Source organism: Pararge aegeria, chromosome 24, assembly GCF_905163445.1.
Source record: "Pararge aegeria chromosome 24, ilParAegt1.1, whole genome shotgun sequence".
NCBI classification, from domain to species: domain Eukaryota; kingdom Metazoa; phylum Arthropoda; class Insecta; order Lepidoptera; family Nymphalidae; genus Pararge; species Pararge aegeria.
In genome coordinates, this window is record NC_053203.1 from 10,604,254 (window position 1) to 10,622,990 (window position 18,737).

The 18,737-nt window shown below is 35.5% G+C and overlaps 2 protein-coding genes across 20 annotated transcripts in view; both read right to left on the reverse strand.

Moving 5' to 3' along the window:
• LOC120634428 (calcium-dependent secretion activator) overlaps nucleotides 1-3,648 on the reverse strand; it is a 98,003-nt gene extending 94,355 nt beyond the window's left edge. For all 19 annotated transcript variants that reach the window (XM_039904984.1, XM_039904970.1, XM_039904966.1 and 16 more), the window contains exon 1: nucleotides 3,518-3,648. The gene's annotated coding sequence lies outside the window, so the exon portion shown is untranslated. The remainder of the gene's footprint in view (nucleotides 1-3,517) is intronic.
• Nucleotides 3,649-5,793: 2,145 nt separating this feature from the next.
• On the reverse strand, nucleotides 5,794-10,183 carry LOC120634509 (protein let-653-like). Its single transcript, XM_039905182.1, has 4 exons — nucleotides 10,050-10,183; nucleotides 8,917-8,985; nucleotides 8,083-8,253; nucleotides 5,794-6,274 (listed from the first exon to the last, which is right to left on the reverse strand). Exons 1-4 carry the CDS (start codon nucleotides 10,102-10,104, stop codon nucleotides 6,003-6,005), a joined length of 567 nt encoding a protein of 188 aa, XP_039761116.1. The 5' UTR covers nucleotides 10,105-10,183; the 3' UTR covers nucleotides 5,794-6,002.
• Nucleotides 10,184-18,737: the final 8,554 nt, after the last annotated feature.

Genomic DNA, 18,737 nt, shown 5'->3' on the forward strand with positions numbered 1-18,737 from the left:
ATTAATTAACGAGTGCAAGAGGCATAAAACAATTAATATGAAAGTAATAAACGGTACAGCATTGAAATAAGAGGGCCGATTGCGCTGGTATATAAAGCATATAATGCGTAGAGATAAAAGCCACAAGACACAGCGAGTAATGGCTATAGATGAAATGTTATGAAAATTAAGCTTAATTTTCTAAATTCCGCGCAAAGCAGGAGAATCTGTGTAGTGTAATTTACAATTTCTTCAACCCTTATAAGTACTCCACACCAAACAGATCTTCGGAAATGTACCCTCTACGCACGTTTCGCTCCGAAACCGGAGCATCCTCAGGAGATGTTGACTTTACAATGAATAATTGTTTAATTGTTTTAAATGAAATTGTATACTTAACAATTTTCATTTTAGCAAATTAAGTTTAATTTTCATAATATATCATGGATTTCCGCAAAGAACGCCTGGTTCTATCCCATAGATGCATTTTTATATAAGTATCAGCTCACTTATAAAGCGAGTATCCGACTTGTAAATTTGATTGCGGAAAAATATGGTCTTTTTCCGTAGGTACGTTTTAGGTATTGCACTTATGCCTGTTTTCACTAACGACGGACTAGGCAATGCCTAAGTAAATAATTTCTAGTCAAAGAAGATTCCTAGGCATATGTATGTAATTTACCAATCGATTTACACTAGGTAACTCATATAACTTGTCTATGATTCTTGCCACAAGGTGTTGGTATTTTGTACTGGTATTTAAAGATTTCGTATGGATTTAATAATTCTTTATTTTCAAGCCATATTGGACGGCCGATTAGCGCAGTGGGCAGCGACCCTACTTTCTGAGTCGATGATCCTTATAATATACAGATAAACACCCTAACACTGAAAAACATTCACGTTCATCACACAAACATTTTCCAGTTGTGGGAATCGAACCCACGACTGGAAAATGCCAGTCATGGTGATGAATAATAATCCTATATTTATCTTGAACACGGGCGTGAGAGTAAATTTCGATTCTAATAATAAATTTAGGGTTATTAAAGACAACGAAATTATTTTTTTTTCATATGTCAAGTGTCAGTCCAATTATATTTTTTTCATCTGTCACGAGTCCTCTTAACTTTGAGATCGCCGAATCTGTGTCGTAGCTTTAGACGGCGTCACAGGATAGACATTAACATTTATCATGATTAAGCGATCGTTAAACGATTTTTATCTCTAGGAATCGCCTAAATCCCTAGTCATCCGATTAAGGCGATTCCTAGGTTTAGTAAAAGTGCCTTTATGCTACATATAGATATTCAAATGATGTCTAACAAACAGCGTTTTTTCCAAGATGTATGTAGCGGGTAAGGATGTTAAGTCCTATTATAGTATAAAGGACTACGTAATCGATAAAAATGCTTGGGTGTGAATGATTGCTCTTACCAGGTTGCTCTTCTAATAATTTTAAATGACAATGTGAGATGATGATAACAAAAAAAAAACACCCGGCAAAGTTCGTTGTGGGTTTCTTCTTAGACCAGGACGCTTTTAGAACCCTCTTAGCTTTAGTTTTAAGTTTACGAATAAATTTATCGCCATCATCTTACTACCGTGTAATACTCGTGTAATGTACGCATCAAAAGTGCCACCTTTATTCAAGTAGGCCCTACTATTGACTTTGACTTTGAAATTTTTTGAAGTACGGTTGGCAGCTTTATTTGTTTATTATTGGTATGATATACATACATTTTTCGTTATTATGAACAACTACAGTTTATATTCTACAGTTTTCATCTTTTTATGTAACTATTGTAAAGCGGTGGTAGCCCATTGGATTGGACTTCGACTTTAATTTCGGGGGGGCGAGTTCGAATCCCAGCACGCACCAAACTTTTCTAAGTGAATAAAACTATATATTCCGCGGAAAGATTACTTTTATTATGGGGTAACAAAATTCAAAAAAAATCAAAATTCAAAATTCATTTATTTCAAGTAGGCCTAATATAAGCACTTTTGAAACGTCAAGTCTGTCTGTTTGCAGTGATTCTACCACCGGTTCGGAAGGCAGATTCTACCGAGAAGAAGCCGGACAGAAACTCAGCAGTTGCCCTTATCCAACATCAACAAATTACATTTTACACAATTTACATTTCTATTTTGTGAGAGCTGAAAGCGGAGCCGGATGCTTCCAAGCAACCTTGTCAATAAAAAATTCATCAATTGTATAGTAACCTCGCTGTAATAAATGTGTTTTAACAAATAAAAAAAACTTGTGCATTGGCAGGTCCAAAATCACCTTAGGAATCATATTATAAAAGCGTATACTCAATCCCACAAATGACCTCTGTACCTTACGCAGACGATATGCAGATGTCACTAATTTATGACCATTTCTTGTAAGTCAACTGTTTATGTCCACTTTACACAGGGTGAATTATCATAAGATTTCTGTTTTTATTTATTTATTAGGACAAACTGCAATGGTTACATCATTGTATCAATACATTAACGGGCTACTACAAGGCACGGGTCTCCTCCACAGTGAGAGAGGATAAGGCCGTAGTCGACCACACTGGACTAATCCAGTGACGGACTCCACACACCTTTGAAAACATTGTGGAGAAATCTCAGGCATGCTGGTTTCATCACAATGTTTCCCTTCACCGTTAAAGCAAGTTATATTTTAATTACTTAAGAAATGCACGTAACTTGAAAAGTTAGAGGTTGGATCCGAACTCGACCCCCCAAAATTGAAGTCGAAGTCCTACCCAATGTTAACATAAAGTTACATAAACAGATGAAAACGATGAAACTGCATAAATATAAACTGTAGTTTTTCATAATACAGAAAATTGTATGCAAATCATATTAATATTGTAAACTAATAAACTGACTACTATAACAAATTTAGCATCCTTAACCTACCCGATATACGTCTTTAAAACTCGAACTCGGCTGCCCGTAAATAAAACCAAGGTCCGGACCACTGCGCTATAACCGCTTCATAATACCATAATAATAAAAGGCAATTGTAATAAAAATTATAGTAGGCGCAAAAAAATGCATCGTTCTGTGATTCTTTTGCTAACTGTAACTCTTGAAAAATTCACGCTAGGTAGGTTTCACCAACCAAATATGTATCGTTATATAAGTTTACATATATGTTAAGTAGTAAGTAGGTACATAGATAGCTACTCAAGTATTACCATGACGTAATACCATCGTTTGTTATTATCTATAGTTTCGGCCGAATAATTTTTGGAAGGCTTATTTACGCTACTCGTACAAAGAAAAATATGATATTGAAAAACACTCTCATAGTAATCGAAGTTTAAAGCATTTTTAATGGGAAACTTTTTTTTTTTATTTAATTGAAGCTACCTATGTCAAATGCATACACAATGTCATAGTACGTCTTCTAACTTATATAAGGACAAAAATAAATTACATAAAGCCTAATAGGCTTAACTTTGTTGTAAAATAAAAATAAAAAACAAACGCGTCCTATTTCTGAACTAAATATCGTATTTGTTTCTAAACTTACCTCTGTCTCGTTCAATTCGAAATTCAAACTCGTTTCGGGTTCATAGCAGAATGCCTTTGGAGTGTTCGATTTTTCAAAGTATTTATAGTTCTATTTACACGTTCGCGGCAACCGTGGTACTGCCGACTAGGTTCCAGGCAAACGTCATACTGTCCGCATATATTCCGCGCATGCGCGCACTGCTACGGCGGGTCGATAGTGCCGTATGATAAGGAATGAAGGCTGTGCACCATTGAGATATCACAAATAGATATCAAGTTCAGCAGTATCCTTTTAATGTCCCACGGAGGAATAGGTGGCCTAACCCACCACGCCGTTCTAACGGCTGATAAATCAATAACCGAGACCAAAGGCTGAACGTTCTCTCCAACTGGTAGTAGTAGCACAGAGGACGATGCTGCCCGTTCTCCGTTATATTAACTTAGTCACCTCGTACGACACACGCGTAAAGAGGAGGGGGTGCGACTTTATTCAGATCGACCGTCACCACACCACCAGATCCAGACTTGTATATATTGTGAGAATTTCTTGACAAGAAATAGAATTACTAACAATATTTCGACTTGGTATACAAAAAAAAAATTCACGATAGCCATTAACTATAGCCTACTTTGACTTCCCAATTCTATTTAATCTTGCACGCTGTTTTTTTTAATTCTAAATGTCCTGGTATCTGTCTGTTTGTAATCAAATGTTGTAAAAAATATTTGTCTCACTTTCCTATTTTTTGTAACTTTTACCTCTAGCGACAATTTGAAGACATTTTTTTATATTTTCTTATTAAAATTTTCGATAAAATAATAAATACAACACCACAACAAAGTACGTTACAATTAATTTTGGTAATGTTAATTTTTAAAAATAATATTTTATTGTATTGTAACACATATTGTACACAGCAGATCTCTCCATCGTAAAAGGTGTCACCACGGCCACGTTTGCTGACGATACAGCTTTCCTGGCTAGAAATAGCATTGGCTTCAAAAACAATCCAAAAATACAAATAAAATGCAAATTGAGACGTCACAAGCTGAAATCAAATACGGTCGTGTCACGCTCGGAAGTGTATATCTTTGGTTGTATCAACGTTGCGCCCACATGCCGGGTGACATTGTGGAAACGGGGTAATGTTTAGGAATCGAGGTCACCGTTTTTGTATTAACCCGCGTTTCCGGTTTGAGTGTTGCCTATTGCAAATCTGTGTTACCTGAGGGGAAAAATTTGCCTTGCATCAACTTTGCTAATCAAAGAAAATTTTATATTTTTTTAGTAGTTTATCAGTTGCCAGTTGCACTGTGTTATGTTAGTAAAAAAAAAATACTCAGAGTCATTTTGAAATGGCTCCGCTTTCATCTCTCACAAGATCAAAAAATGAATTTTAAAATGTAAATTGGTGATATTGGAAAAGAGCAACTGCTTAGTTTCTTGCCGGCTTCTTCTCGGTAGAATCTGCCTTCCGAACCGGTGGTAGAGTCACTACACACAGACTTGTCGTTTCACAAGTGCTTATATTACTACTTGAAATAAATGAATTTTGTTGTTCTCCTCCTATACGAGATATATATCAATTTTAGAGCAGGCAGTGCTTTGTGTATGTATGAAGTGCACGCCGTAAGAATGCGAAGGGCCGTAGTCTACCACGCTGGCCAAGTGCGGATTGGTATGCTTCACACGTCTTTGAGAACATTATGGAGAACTCTCAGGCATGCAGGTTTCCTCACGATGTTTTCCTTCACCGTTTAAAGCAAGTGATGTATAAATGCTCCGAAAAGTCAGCGGTGCTTGCCGAGGCTCGAACTCTGTCTCCACGAAAGGAAAGCCAAACCCTTACCTACTTTATCTGAGAACAAGGCAGTGATTGTATTCTCTTACTGTAACACGGAAACTTTTACATTCAAACAGGAGTTTGACCTTCGTGTAATGTACCCTCTTCGCACGTTTTGTTCCGGAGCATCCTTAGGAGATGGTGATTATGCAATTAATAGTGAAAAATTCACCAAAAGTGTAGCGTTTTATGACATTCTTACCCCCACCTTATCTATCGGATGGAAGGGTTTGTATATGACGTCACAAGTGAAGCTATGACACACACACACCAATGCCTTCAAGACGGCAAGCGCACCTCAACTTAGAGAGCATCAGGCATGATGGCTGTCAAAAAAAACACCCGGCGAGCATTTTCGCAGGAAAAGTTTTTTTTTAAATAAAATATAATTTTCAATATCAACAAACATTAAATTTCTGCAAAAATATATTATATACAGTCGAACATAGAATCCTCCTCCGTTTTTTTTTATTATTCAGTTTAATTATTTTGTTTCTAAATAATAGTCACAATAATTTACACATAGCTTCATTAACTTCGCAGTTAATGGTAAATCTTGATTGAAACTTTGAGGAGAGGATAACATATAATCCGCACCTTTGTAAAATAGATTTAGAAAAAAAAAACGTAGTTTAAATTTCGCGGGTTATCAAAGTGAAGTTATTTTTGTTCATTTTGTTCTGTAGTTTCGTTGAAACTCAAGACGACGTCTTCTGCCTTCTTAGTTGTACATTCCTCTTCTGCAGTTTTTTCATCTTGATCAGTATCACGACGGGTGCAAGTTCTCCAAATGTACGCCCACAGAGCATTGAAGCTGTCAGCGCCACCGTGTTTCCGAGTTAAAGCAGCCGCGACAGCGTATACAAAGAGTAAAGAGACACCCACCGATATAAATATTAAGATTATTGAAAACATCCTTCTATTATCGTCTCCTGAAAAAGAACCATGAAATTTAAGTTTGATACCTAATACTTATTTATGCAATTTTTTTATAATAAGGGGTATTAAAACACGAATTTGGGTAACTCTAATGCCTTAAAAAATTGAAATGTTTTTGCAAACAAAACAATAAAAATGGCGGGTATTTGAATAACGTACTTTTTTTTTGTTCTGGTAGTGAAACGCGCATGAATGACAATGTTCTCAATGTTCTTTTTTTGAAATGCAATCGAGCAGTAAGAATGTGGCTGTCTGTTGTGTAAAACCTTTTTTTTTCAATACACACATGGCCATCTAGCCCCAAAGTAAGCGTAGCTTGTGTTATGGGTACTAAGATGACTGATGAATATTTTTATGAATAATATACATAAATACGTATATAATATATAGATAAACACACAGACACTGAAAAACATTCATGTTCATTACACAAACATTGTCAAGTTGTGGAAATCGAACCCACGGCCTTGGCTCAGAAAGCTGGGTCGCCCGCTGCGCCAATCGGCTGTCAATTCGCTGCCAAAATCGGCCGTTTTGCTCAAAAGTGATAACAACATTATATCATATTAAGGTTATTGGGACTATATGGAATGTAACATATCAGAATCTTTTATGCAAAGAAGCATGGGTGTAGAAAAAATAGAAAAAAGCATACATTTTAGGAACAAGGTTATTTAACGCTTCTAAGGGTAAGAGTGAACTGGTTATATACTGGTGGTGGTGGTGGAGATATCACTGGGAACAATTGAAAACAAGCGGCAAAGGACCGTGGACTTTGGAAATCCCTAAAAATACCTATTTTAAGCTGTGGACGTCCAATCGGTTTATGATAAAGATTATGTAATTAGTTTTGGAACGGAATTAGGAAAACTAAAAAGAAAACCGAAAAGGTGGCGTACATTATTTAGAACATACATACGAATAACTACATAATCCAGACTACACAAATACAACAATACTATTGATAAATATAAAAAATAAATATACTTGTACATATTTTAACATACCATAAATACTTAAATATGAGTTAGAGTAAATAAATAAATAATAATATTCGTCTTTATTTTGAGCAAACGTACCTATGCCTCTTATCGAGAAGCTAAAGCTGTGAATTTACCACCGATTCGGAATGCTGATTGTACTGAGAAGAACCGGCAAGAAACTCAATACTTGCTCTTTTTACGTATAACAAACAGACATATTTTAGCAGGTAAGTCGCATGGCAAATATGGTGCAGGTAATATAGCACGGCTCGCAATTACGCAGTCACAGAGACGTTATCGTAAATGGTCACATAGACTTTCTCGTAAATAGGTCACACAGACACATTGCTGACACCGTATGATTAATAGCACAAGCACCACTTTTGCCAAAAGCTTAGTAGACAATCGTTAAAGATGGCCACAGTCTGAAAACAATAGTCACTAAGAACAATCGTCATTTCAGCTGACAGTCAAATCGAACAAGGTCACCACGTTAGACTTTTGTATCGAACCACTTCTTTCTGATAAACGACTAAGACACCGGGAGGTATCTTTGCATCGTTCGAGTCCATGTAGGACTGAGGTGCAACGATATTGCACCCCATTTATATCATAATACCCACCAACAAAATATCATAAACATTTGTTATTAATCAAATATAATTTTAACTGTTTCTTGAAAAATATCTATTGACTAATTAATATTTATTAGAGTATTTGTAAAATCCTAATCAATTTAATAAAATATCTGGCAAATATGAATTTATAGTTATCAAAAGGTTGGACCCACTTTATAAAATTACTGTAACACTAAATACCGTTAACTCCTTGTGGTAGTGGTGTTGTTGGCGGCTGTTGTGTTGTTGTAGTTGTCGAAGTTGTCGTTGTTGTCGGCGAAGGGGTTGTTGTTGTTGTCGTCGTCGTCGTTGTTGTCGTTGTGGAAGTTGATGTTGAAGGGCTAGTAGCGCTTTTACCTTCATCTGGATATTCTTTTTCAAAGAGAACGAATATTGTTGTTTATGTAAACGAAAAAAACCGCATTCTACAAAGCGTAAAGCAGGGGTTCATAATATATTTCGTTATTTAAAAATTCTTCAGAAGCCCATAGCTTTAGAGCATAGGACTCTGAAAAACATTAATGTTCTTCACAAAAACATTTCACAGTTGTGGGAATCGAAGCCGTGGACTCAGAAAGCAGTGTCGCTGTACACACACAAAACTTAAGATTAGGCTTTTTATAACTGGTACTGGAGATTTTTTTCCGTCCGCTTTGTTGCCTACCCTATCCACGTCACCAGTGGCGCCACCAGTGGCGTTCATAGACGCTATTTACAGGGTATGCAGATGGTACAAAATGAAGAAAATCTCCAGTACGAGTTATAAATATTTAATGGTACTTATACTTATACTCTACTACTACAATGGGTACTCTTACAATGCCTATCCTAAAGTTTGGTGTAACACCTACTGTAGTTTTTTTTTAAATTTTATATCATCTGCCCGCTTAGTGCATACCCTGTATGCACGCCACTGTTGAGTAGCCCGTAGTCGAACACGCCCCCCCCAAAAGGGAGGCGGAAGCTCTAACCACTAGGCTATCAGTGCTTCCACCACTTTAGTTACCTTAATTGGTTTTATATTAAATTTCTTACCTAAATCGTGTAATCTGTAAGAGTAGGTATCATAGTCATAGTCGTTATCATATCCATAACTCAGAGAATCTGAAAATAAAGTAAAATTTCCGAAAATGTTATGAAAATTAAGCCTAATTTGCTGTACTCCGCGAAAAGCATTAGAATCTGTTTGGTGTAATTTATAATTTCTTCAATCTTTATATACTATACTTGATGTGCCCTGCGGCTTCGCCCGCGTAATTTTGGGAGGCAGCGTACTGCTACATAGTCTACACCTATAGTCATATATTCTATATGACTTAGAATTTTTTTCACAAACAGTTTTCTTACGTAATTTTTCAATGAAAAGTGTACTATATTATTTCTTATTAGAAATACCTCCAAGAATACGTATAAAAATTTTCATTAAGATCGGTTCAGTAGTTTTCGCGTGGAAGCGTAACAAACAAACACATTCACATTTATAATATTAGTAGGGATATACTACACACCAAACAAATCTTCGACGGCAACAAAAAAAATATTATTTACATTCTCTTTTAAAATGAAAAAAATATTTTCTCTTATGAACTTTGGTCACTTATTGACTTTTTGTTTACATGTATAGACAAGTGCTTGACGGCAGCTTCATCACTTACCATCAGGTGTGATTACACCTGAACCTGATGATGCTGCCTAAGATGGGGCGCGCTTGCCTAGAAGATGCCTATTCACTCTTGATTTGAAGGTACCCAGATTATAGGTATCGGGGAAGACGGAAGATGGGAGGGCATTCCAGGCCTTTGCGGTGCGGATCAGAACGGAAGAAGCAAAACGCTACGTATGAGTACGTGTTGATGGTATTTCAACATTTTGTATGTTCGTATACCATCACATTTAAATACGCAACTGCCAATATTAATACTCTACTCGGTTTCTGTGCCATCGTACCGGTATGGCAGTAGGATGGTAACTAGCCACGGCCGAAGCCCTCCACCAGACCACACCAGATATTCGGGACAGGAAACCGGTGAGCGCTTTGGTCTTAAAATGGAAAGTTACTTATAAGGCCTTATTAAGGCGTATATCGAGGCTTATAAGCTTTTCTAACTCCGGGGCCTTACCGAAAGTTTCATGACAGAAATACAAACACAAGAAAGAAATATACTTACCACTGATATAAAGCGATCCGAAAAAAATCAAGAATAATAAGCATTGAGAGAACATTTTCAACAAAATACGAATGAACAATTAAGATATATGTAATTGTTACTATCGGGATTTCCTTCGTTCGGTCAACTGACCCACTGAGATGATATATATGTCACGTCACGTCTATGATTAAACAGGATTTGTCACAACCGGGGGAGTGTTATCATAGGATACCGGGTTTTGGCGATAAATAAGTAGGTACCTATTGGATAGAAGCAGGCGTAACTTTGCGGAAATCCATAATATATTATGAAAATTAAGCTTAATTTGCTATACTCCGCGAAAGCAGGAGAATCTGTATGGTGTAATTTATAATTTCTTCAATCCTTATACTCCACACCAAACAGATCTTCGGCATTGTACGCACGTTTCGCTCCGAAATCGGAGTTTCCTCAGGAGATGTTGACTTTACAATGAATAATTGTTAAGTAATTTGGTTATTTATTATAATGACTATAATTTGCCTGTTTGTAGTAAATCTATTGACGGTCCGGAAGGCAGATTGTGTGCGAAGAAGTCTGCACTGAGCAGATATTCCGATATAACTGTCATTAGCAAAGTTTGTATTAAACGTAAGCTTATAGAAAAGTCCTATTATAGTATTAAGGAATACGTCATCGATAAAAAAGCTTGGGTGTCAATTATTGCTCTAACCAGATTGCTCTTCTAATAATTTAAAATGACATTGTGAGATGGTGATAACAAAAAAAAACACCCGGCTAAGTTTGTTGTGGGTTTCTTCTTGGACCAGGACGCGTTTGGCACCCTCATAGCTTTAGTTTTAAGTTAACGAATGTGGTTATCGCCATCATCTCACTACCGTGTAATTCTTATGTATGCATCAAAAGTGCCACCTATGAGCCTACTTGAATAAAGATATTTTTGACTCTGACTTTGACATTACTAGTTCTTTAAGCCTTTTTAGCCTGAGACCTGACATAATTTATTGTAGTTTTAGCACCACAATTGCCTTGTAATGAGGTTTTGCCTCTTCCCAACTACATCTGCGGGTTGCACCGCTAATTAGGAGGCTAGATACCACGGGTTCCCCGGGCGTCAAACGAAGCGAACAAGAGGGACATGCCCTGGTGGTTTTTATTTTTGGTATACCCCCTTTAGAGGGGGAAGTTCCAGATGACCTCCGTCCTGTAAGGGTCGAAGGTAGCAAAAAAGCTTTTCCACAACGCCAAAAAAATAGGTTATAGCTAGAGCTCATGAGGTACGAGGGCACTCAGAAGGTGCACGCCCTCCTAAAATCTAAAAGCCATTTTATCATCTCAAGCACATATTGGGTAGAAGCAGGCGTTACTTTGCGGAAATCCATAATAAATTATCAAAATTACCCTTAATTTCGCTATACTCCGCGAAAAGCAGGAGAATCTGTGTGGTGTAATTTATAATTTCTTCAATCCTTATACTCCACACCAAACAGATCCCCGGCAATGTACCCTCTACGCACGCTTCGCTCCGAAACCGGAGCATCCTCAGGAGATGTTGACATAACAATTATTCATTGTAAAGTAAATAAATATTGTCGGGGATCAAGCACAGATGCTCAAGCACAGATGGCGTTGTACGAACGAAATACAAAGAATACACAAATGTCGCAAAGACGCAGGGGCTTATCAACTTCTAATCAGCAAACTAGATGTCGCTAGTTACACCCATTGCTATAGGCTTCAATAGACACTCACCCCCAAATTTTATTACCGACGCAAACATTACGGCGAATTCCTGGGAAATCCCAGATAAATAGATTTTGATGTTGGTTTTTTTCTTTGGAAGATGAATTAGTCGGGAGTAGTCTTAGCAATGTATGACGAAAATCGGCCCATGATAGCCGCACATCAAAATGGCGGATTATATATATTTTCACAACTTCCTCAATAAACACACGTATCAAATGGAAGTTTGACTAATAGATTATACACGATGACAAATTGTAATTCCGAATTAAAAATTGTGCATAACATATTTTTCATAATTACCTTATTAGGAGTAAGTATCAAATGAAAAGGCTTGACTGGCAGAATAATATACACAATATAGAAAACAGGGTTTAATAGGTTTTTAATTTATAATTTGTATTATTATCAATCCGATGTGCACTTTAATTGCAGTTTATGATAAAGTCGTCTGCATTAGTAGTTGAATATCCCACTTCTGAGGTTTTCGTATCTTTATCAGTGCTACGACGGGCGTACGTTCCCACAATGTTCGTCCCCAGAACATTAACGGCGTCTGCATCACCACGTTTCCGAATTAACACAGCCACAAGGATGTATACAAGAATCAAAATAATTACGACAAGTGTAACTATCAATATCAAGAAGATACTCGTAGTTCCTTGGTACATTTCTGAAAAAAATAAAAACCGTTAATTTTATTTATATTCTACTAGCTGATGGGGATAAAATTACTTTTTGGGATTACTAAACGTCCTTTCAACTAACTCTAGCCAAAAATCAAGATGCTTAGTTAAGCCGTAAGGAAGGACACTCCAACAAACAAACACACATACGAATTTATAATATTAGTAAGGATGTCACCTATCCAGCGTCTGCCCAGCAGCGTGGTGGTTAATCCCTCCCATTCAGTTGAGTTCCTAGGGTCTTAAATTTAAGCAAGCACAGTTAGTTACCTAAAGGAAACATTCAACTCGTCATGTTCTCTAAGTCACCGTTCTTGTTGTGCTAAATGACAAACAATATCAACTTATCTTTTTAAAACACTACGATTAAGCTCAATACCATAGATTATTGAGCAAAAGTTAAAACATAGTGTTTATATCCTCATTGCTAGCAAATGTTAATTATTTTGTCAATTGCATTTCGAAATAGTCGAGCAAAATTTAAAAGAGATATTACTCAAGCCGTTAGGAGATGCCTTTTAGTTCTGCAGTGAACTGTAGATAACATTTTATTCAATATTTCAGCACAGGATTGTAACACTGGACGCTTGTCTGTAAAATTTAGTATAGGACTGTACGTATCATGTTGATGAACGCCGGCTGCACGCACGAATTAGCATGACTCATTGTCACGTTCCGGCTGAGTCGAGCATGTAAGCGAGAGCTCGGAACAAGTGATAGAGAAAGCGTGTGACGCATCTATTTCTCTTCTACTCGGACGGACATTATTATGTAAATCTTTATTGCCCGTAACCCAACTGTTCAGACAACCGATATTTTTGATTGCTTCTTTGTTGGTACGAAATCAGCTCCGAAACTACTTCATCGATTTTAAGCATTTTAAGCATTCTTTCATCAATGAAAAGCCTAACTATCGAGAAGTAGCACAGGCTATAATTGACTAAAAAAAAAAACCAATAATGTGGGTTACATTATAAAACTACCAGTGGCGTGCATAGAGGGTAGGCACAGGGCATGCAGATGATATAAAATGAAGAAAATCTCCAGTACTAGTTATAAATACTTAAGGATAAGGCATTTTATAACTCTTACAATGCCTATACTCGAGTTTTTTATAACTCGTACCGGAGATTTTCTTCATTTTATATCGTCGTCATACCCTGTGAATACCCTTATACGTTCCTATCAGATCTTTATCCAAATAAATAGTTTTATAGTTAAAATTGATTATGTACCTGCAAATTCCTCTTTAAATTATTCAAATTGGACCTATCGTTTAGAAGTTACGACGGGTTTAGAAATGCTTAAAAATATTTTAATTATATTTGATGTCGACGAAGTTGCACGCCACTGCATACTACTAGCAACCGACAAGATGTTTCTTTTACTCATATACCTAAACGCAGATATTTACCGTTTGTTTGTTTTGTTGTACTCGTATAAGGCGAGATTGTTGTTGTTGTCGTTGGAACTTCAGTATTAACGTAATACACATCAATGGCACCTGTGGAGTAGACAAACGTTTTTATAATATAATTTCTAAGGTAATTTTGGACCTACCAATGCATAAGTTTAAAGAAAACGTTTAAAATAATTCTTACAGTGAGGTTAATATGCAATCTATGAATTTCTTTATGATAATGTTGCGCTCATCTCGCACAAGATAGAGAAATGAATGTTAAAATGTGAACTGTTGATGTTGTAGTCAATTTGCTGTGCTCTAAATCAAGAGTTGCTCCACTTAATAAAGTATTAACTATTCCTAAATTAGAACTGAATAGTGCTCTTTTACTTTCACAGCTTATTAGCAGAGTACAAGAAAACCTACCTTTTAAGGATTCTTGTACTCTGCTAATAAGCTGTGAAAGTAAAAGAGCACTATTCAGTTCTAATTTAGGAATAGTTAATACTTTATTAAGTGGAGCAACTCTTGATTTAGAGCACAGCAAATTGACTACAACTTTACTATCCCTATCTATTAATCTTAAATAGAGACAAGCACCATATGCTTTCATAGATGCATCTGCATAACCAACTAATTCTGCTTTAACAATATTGGGAACGGAAATTCCACGAGGAACAGTGATAGTTCCCATTTGAACTAATTTATATAAAAATTTATTCCAACTTTCTAATTGTTGGTGGGGCAAGATAGAGTCCCATTCAATTTTTATCTTCCACAATTCTTGCATAAATAATTTTCCCACCACAATGATAGGGCCTATGAGACCTAATGGGTCAAACATTTTGCTAATAAAACTAAGTATGTTCCTTTTTGTGTTAAAAATATTTTCATTTGTGTCAGGACATTTATATATAAGTGAGTCTGAAGTTATTTTGTATATTACGCCTAAAGTTTTCACTGCTGGATCTTTATTTATCTGAATCTCATCAGAAAAGTATTTCCTTTGCTTGTCAATGTCATTTAACGCTTGTTCAGAATTGGAACACCACTTATGAAGACTAAATCCACCCTTTCCCATGATTGTTAGAAGTTGATTTTTAATTTCTACTAACTGAGCTTCCTCATCAGCACCATAGATCACATCATCTACATATGTGTGTTTAAGTATAGCTTCAGCTGCAAGAGGATATTCTTTTCCATAACGATGTGCCAACTCTATCAGGCACCGAGTAGCAAGAAATGTGGATGCTTTAAGACCATAAGTTACTGTTTGGAGCTGTAAGCAACTGATGGGCCCTAAAGGATCATCTCTCCATAGTATATTTTGAAGACATTTTTGATGTTCATTAATTTTAACTTGCCTAAACATTTTTTGAATATCAGACATTAAAGTGTACAGAAAGGTTCTAAAAAGCAATAAAATATTAAATAGATCATTCTGTACTATTGGACCATTAAGCATGACATCATTAAGGCTAATTTTATTTCTAGATTTCATGCTACCATTAAATACAATTCTACATTTAGTTGTTTTACTCTGTTCATTAATGACTGCATGGTAAGATAGAAAATATACTGGACCATTGTGAATATTATATAAATTAATATCCACCTTTTTTGCATGGCCTAGAGCCAAATACTCGTCTATAAATTGTTTATATTTTAATAAATATTCTTGGTTATTTTTAAATTTTAACTCTAATGATAAAAATCTTTGCAAAGCAGCAGAAAAGGAATCTCCAAGGTCCAAGTCATCTAAACCAATAGCAAGAGGCATATCAACATAAAAAACATTGTCTTGAAGTTTAACAGAATTACTGAATATCTCTTCAGCTTTTTGAAATTCACTTGATTTTTTTTCTGTAACTGGACTATGAGGTAACTCCTCAGAGAACCAAAACTGTTGCATGACATTTTCTAACTTGTTGCAATCACCAATAACTAAATTGTTATTAACATAATTGTTAGTATTCAAAATAGACACATTTCCCCCAACTAAAAACCCAAATAATGTATTTTGTAATACTGGGCCACTTTTTAATTTAATATTTCCTTGCAACAATGAATTAAAATAAATATCAACACCCAACAAGAGATCAATAGTTGATGGTATGTGAAACTCATCATCGGCCAGTATAATATCCTTTGGTACACTAAAATTTTTCAATTTTATATATTTTTGAGGAAGTAGAGTGGTTATCGTGTCAATGACATGGCATTTAATATTGAATTTTATGTTCTCATGAACACATGAATGAATGTTTAATTTCACTGCTTTATAAATTTTATTGTTTTTATTACCAATGCTGATAATGTTTGTCTGCTGAGCCATAGGACTCAATCCTAACTTTTTAACTAGTGAGTCTGTAATAAAACTAGTCTGACTCCCGGTATCAAACATTGCTTTGGCTACTGAAATTTTACCCAAGCTATCAAATATCTTAACTTTGACAGTAGGTATCAAAATAGTGTTTGACGTTGAATTCGAACAAAAGTTAGCTATGGAGCTGCTATTTTCAACATCAACAACTGTATTTGTAGTGTTATTTTCTTGCAATGGTTGCTCACCTTTCTGCCCGTTGCATAAAAGAGTATTGTGAAGCAATTTTTTGCATACTTTGCACTTAAATGTTAATTTACATTTTCCGTTATGACTCCTCATACATAATTGGCAGAGATTATTGTTATTGACAAATGTTTGTCTCTGACTAACTGAAGCCAACTTAAACTTGGGACAACTATAAAGCTGGTGGGAAGAAGTTTCACAAAATTTACAGTTTTGATTTATAACCATGTTAACAATTTTATTATTTGTCGACTTATTATAAGTTTTGTGAGCAAACTTAGGAGGTGAGCTATCCTCAAGTGCTATAGCACGCTGTTCCAAGAACGATATGAATCCAGATATTGTAGGTAGCTCTTCACAGTCCCTATCTAACTGGTAAGCCCTAAGCGTATATGAGTCAAGTTTTCTACATAATATTGGTATTAGGATCATATCCCATTTGTCTATTGGTTGTTCTAAATTTTGTAATGCGTACAGCTGCTGTTGTATTTCAGAGATAAATAAGCGAATTGATGCAGCAGTACCCTTTTGAACCTCGGGAAGGTCAAGGAGCAAGCCTACATGATTGCTAATCAAACGTGACTTGTTGTCATAACGCTTGTTTAACAACTCTATGGCTTTGTCATAGGAGTCATTTATTATTGGTAAATTAATTATAATATTAAGTGCCTCGTCACATAAATATTTTCTTAAGTAAAATAGTTTTTGCACATTAGACAAAGATTTATTATTGTGAATTAATGCTTGAAATAACTCGATGAACGGCTTGAATTGAGTAAAGTCTTTTCCTGAGAAGATTGATAACTCTATGTTTGGTAATTTTGAGTTTGAAATATTACTAGATTGGGATGTCTCTGATAGTTTTGAGTCTTTGATTGCCTTGTTTAATAAGGCTAAAACACTGTAATACTTATCTTCCACAATTGAAATGTCTTCACTATCCTTTTCATCACATACAAGTATATCAAGCTGCGTCTCTTCATAAGCTTTAAAAGCTGAGATCAACCTGTCTCTTCTAGACCCCACCAACTCCACACCTTTTGAGTCCAATGAAGGGTCTCTTGCAAAAGTTTCCACACGGGTAATAGTACCCTTTAAGGTAGTACGCTTCATACGAAGCTCTTTTAAACGGTTTTCAGACATTTTGTTTGAAATACTCCGTCTTACTTAGATACACCAACACCTTTCCGTTAATATAGATTAACGTTTAAAACTTCGAAAGACGTAGGCTCGAAGGACCACATGTTAGGTTGTGGATATATTGAAATAACTTATAGAGCCAAATTCACAATTCACAACCGTTTATTTTTAATTGTAACAACAAACATTATTTTTGCTACATTTCTTTTTTAATTGCCGTAGACAAGAGACAAAAACATAGACAAAATAAAATAAGTAAATTAATAAGACGCCATAGATCTTTACACCAACTGGGATGACTATGGACAAAGATGTAATTAGTAACTGGATCGATACTTAAATGTTTTATTGTTCAAGTATTGAACAGATGTAGTAAAAGAACAACTGCTGAGTTTCTCGCGACTTGTTCTTGGTAGAATCTGCCTTCCAAACCGGTGGTAGAATAACTACAAACAGACAGACTTGACGTTTCCAAAGTGCTTATAGAGTAAGCCGACTTGACATAAATAAATTTTGATCTGGATTTGATATTGATAAAAGTATGTTTGTAATAACATTACACCCCACCAATCGTTTTCTCTTGGTTTTCCCAATCCTAAGGTTACCTGGAAGGGATCGCTACTAAGCGATAAGGCCGCCTTTTGTATCCTACTTTTTAAGTTTCAGTCTTGTACTCTCCATTTTTTTTAATAGTATATAAATCTATACTTACAATAAAACTGTAACTGGAAGATTTCTGTACATTTAATATATTTTGAAAATTTTCACCGCGGTTTGCTTTATAATCGACACTAAGTCCAAAACGGATTTTTATTTAATTTTTGTATGTCTGTCTATCTGTCTGTCCGGGCATCACGTAAAAACTACTGAACGGATTTAAATAGAATTTGGTATAGTGGTAGCTGATATACCGGGTCAACATATAGGATACTTTTTATCCCGATAAACAATAAGTTTCCTCCGGGAAATGGGATGAAATCTTTATCAATTTTACTTCATAGCTCCGTTCAATTTCGACCGATTTTTATAATTCTTTTTTATCATTATCATTAAGCATCTTTAAATCACGGTTAAAAGACTATTTCCTATCTAGTATGTAGCAAAATATCTATGTATTTTATGTGTATGTTTAAATAGTAATATGTATTTAAGTTTATATATTGATA

Coding starts and splice junctions, on each gene's coding strand:
- LOC120634509 (XM_039905182.1), bottom strand. CDS start 10,104: ATGTTCTCTCAATGCTTATTATTCTTGATTTTTTTCGGATCGCTTTAT. Junction 8,986..10,049: donor CGGATCGCTTTATATCAGTG/GTAAGTATATTT, acceptor CTTTATTTTCAG/ATTCTCTGAGTTATGGATAT. Junction 8,254..8,916: donor TTACAGATTACACGATTTAG/GTAAGAAATTTA, acceptor TCTTTGAAAAAG/AATATCCAGATGAAGGTAAA.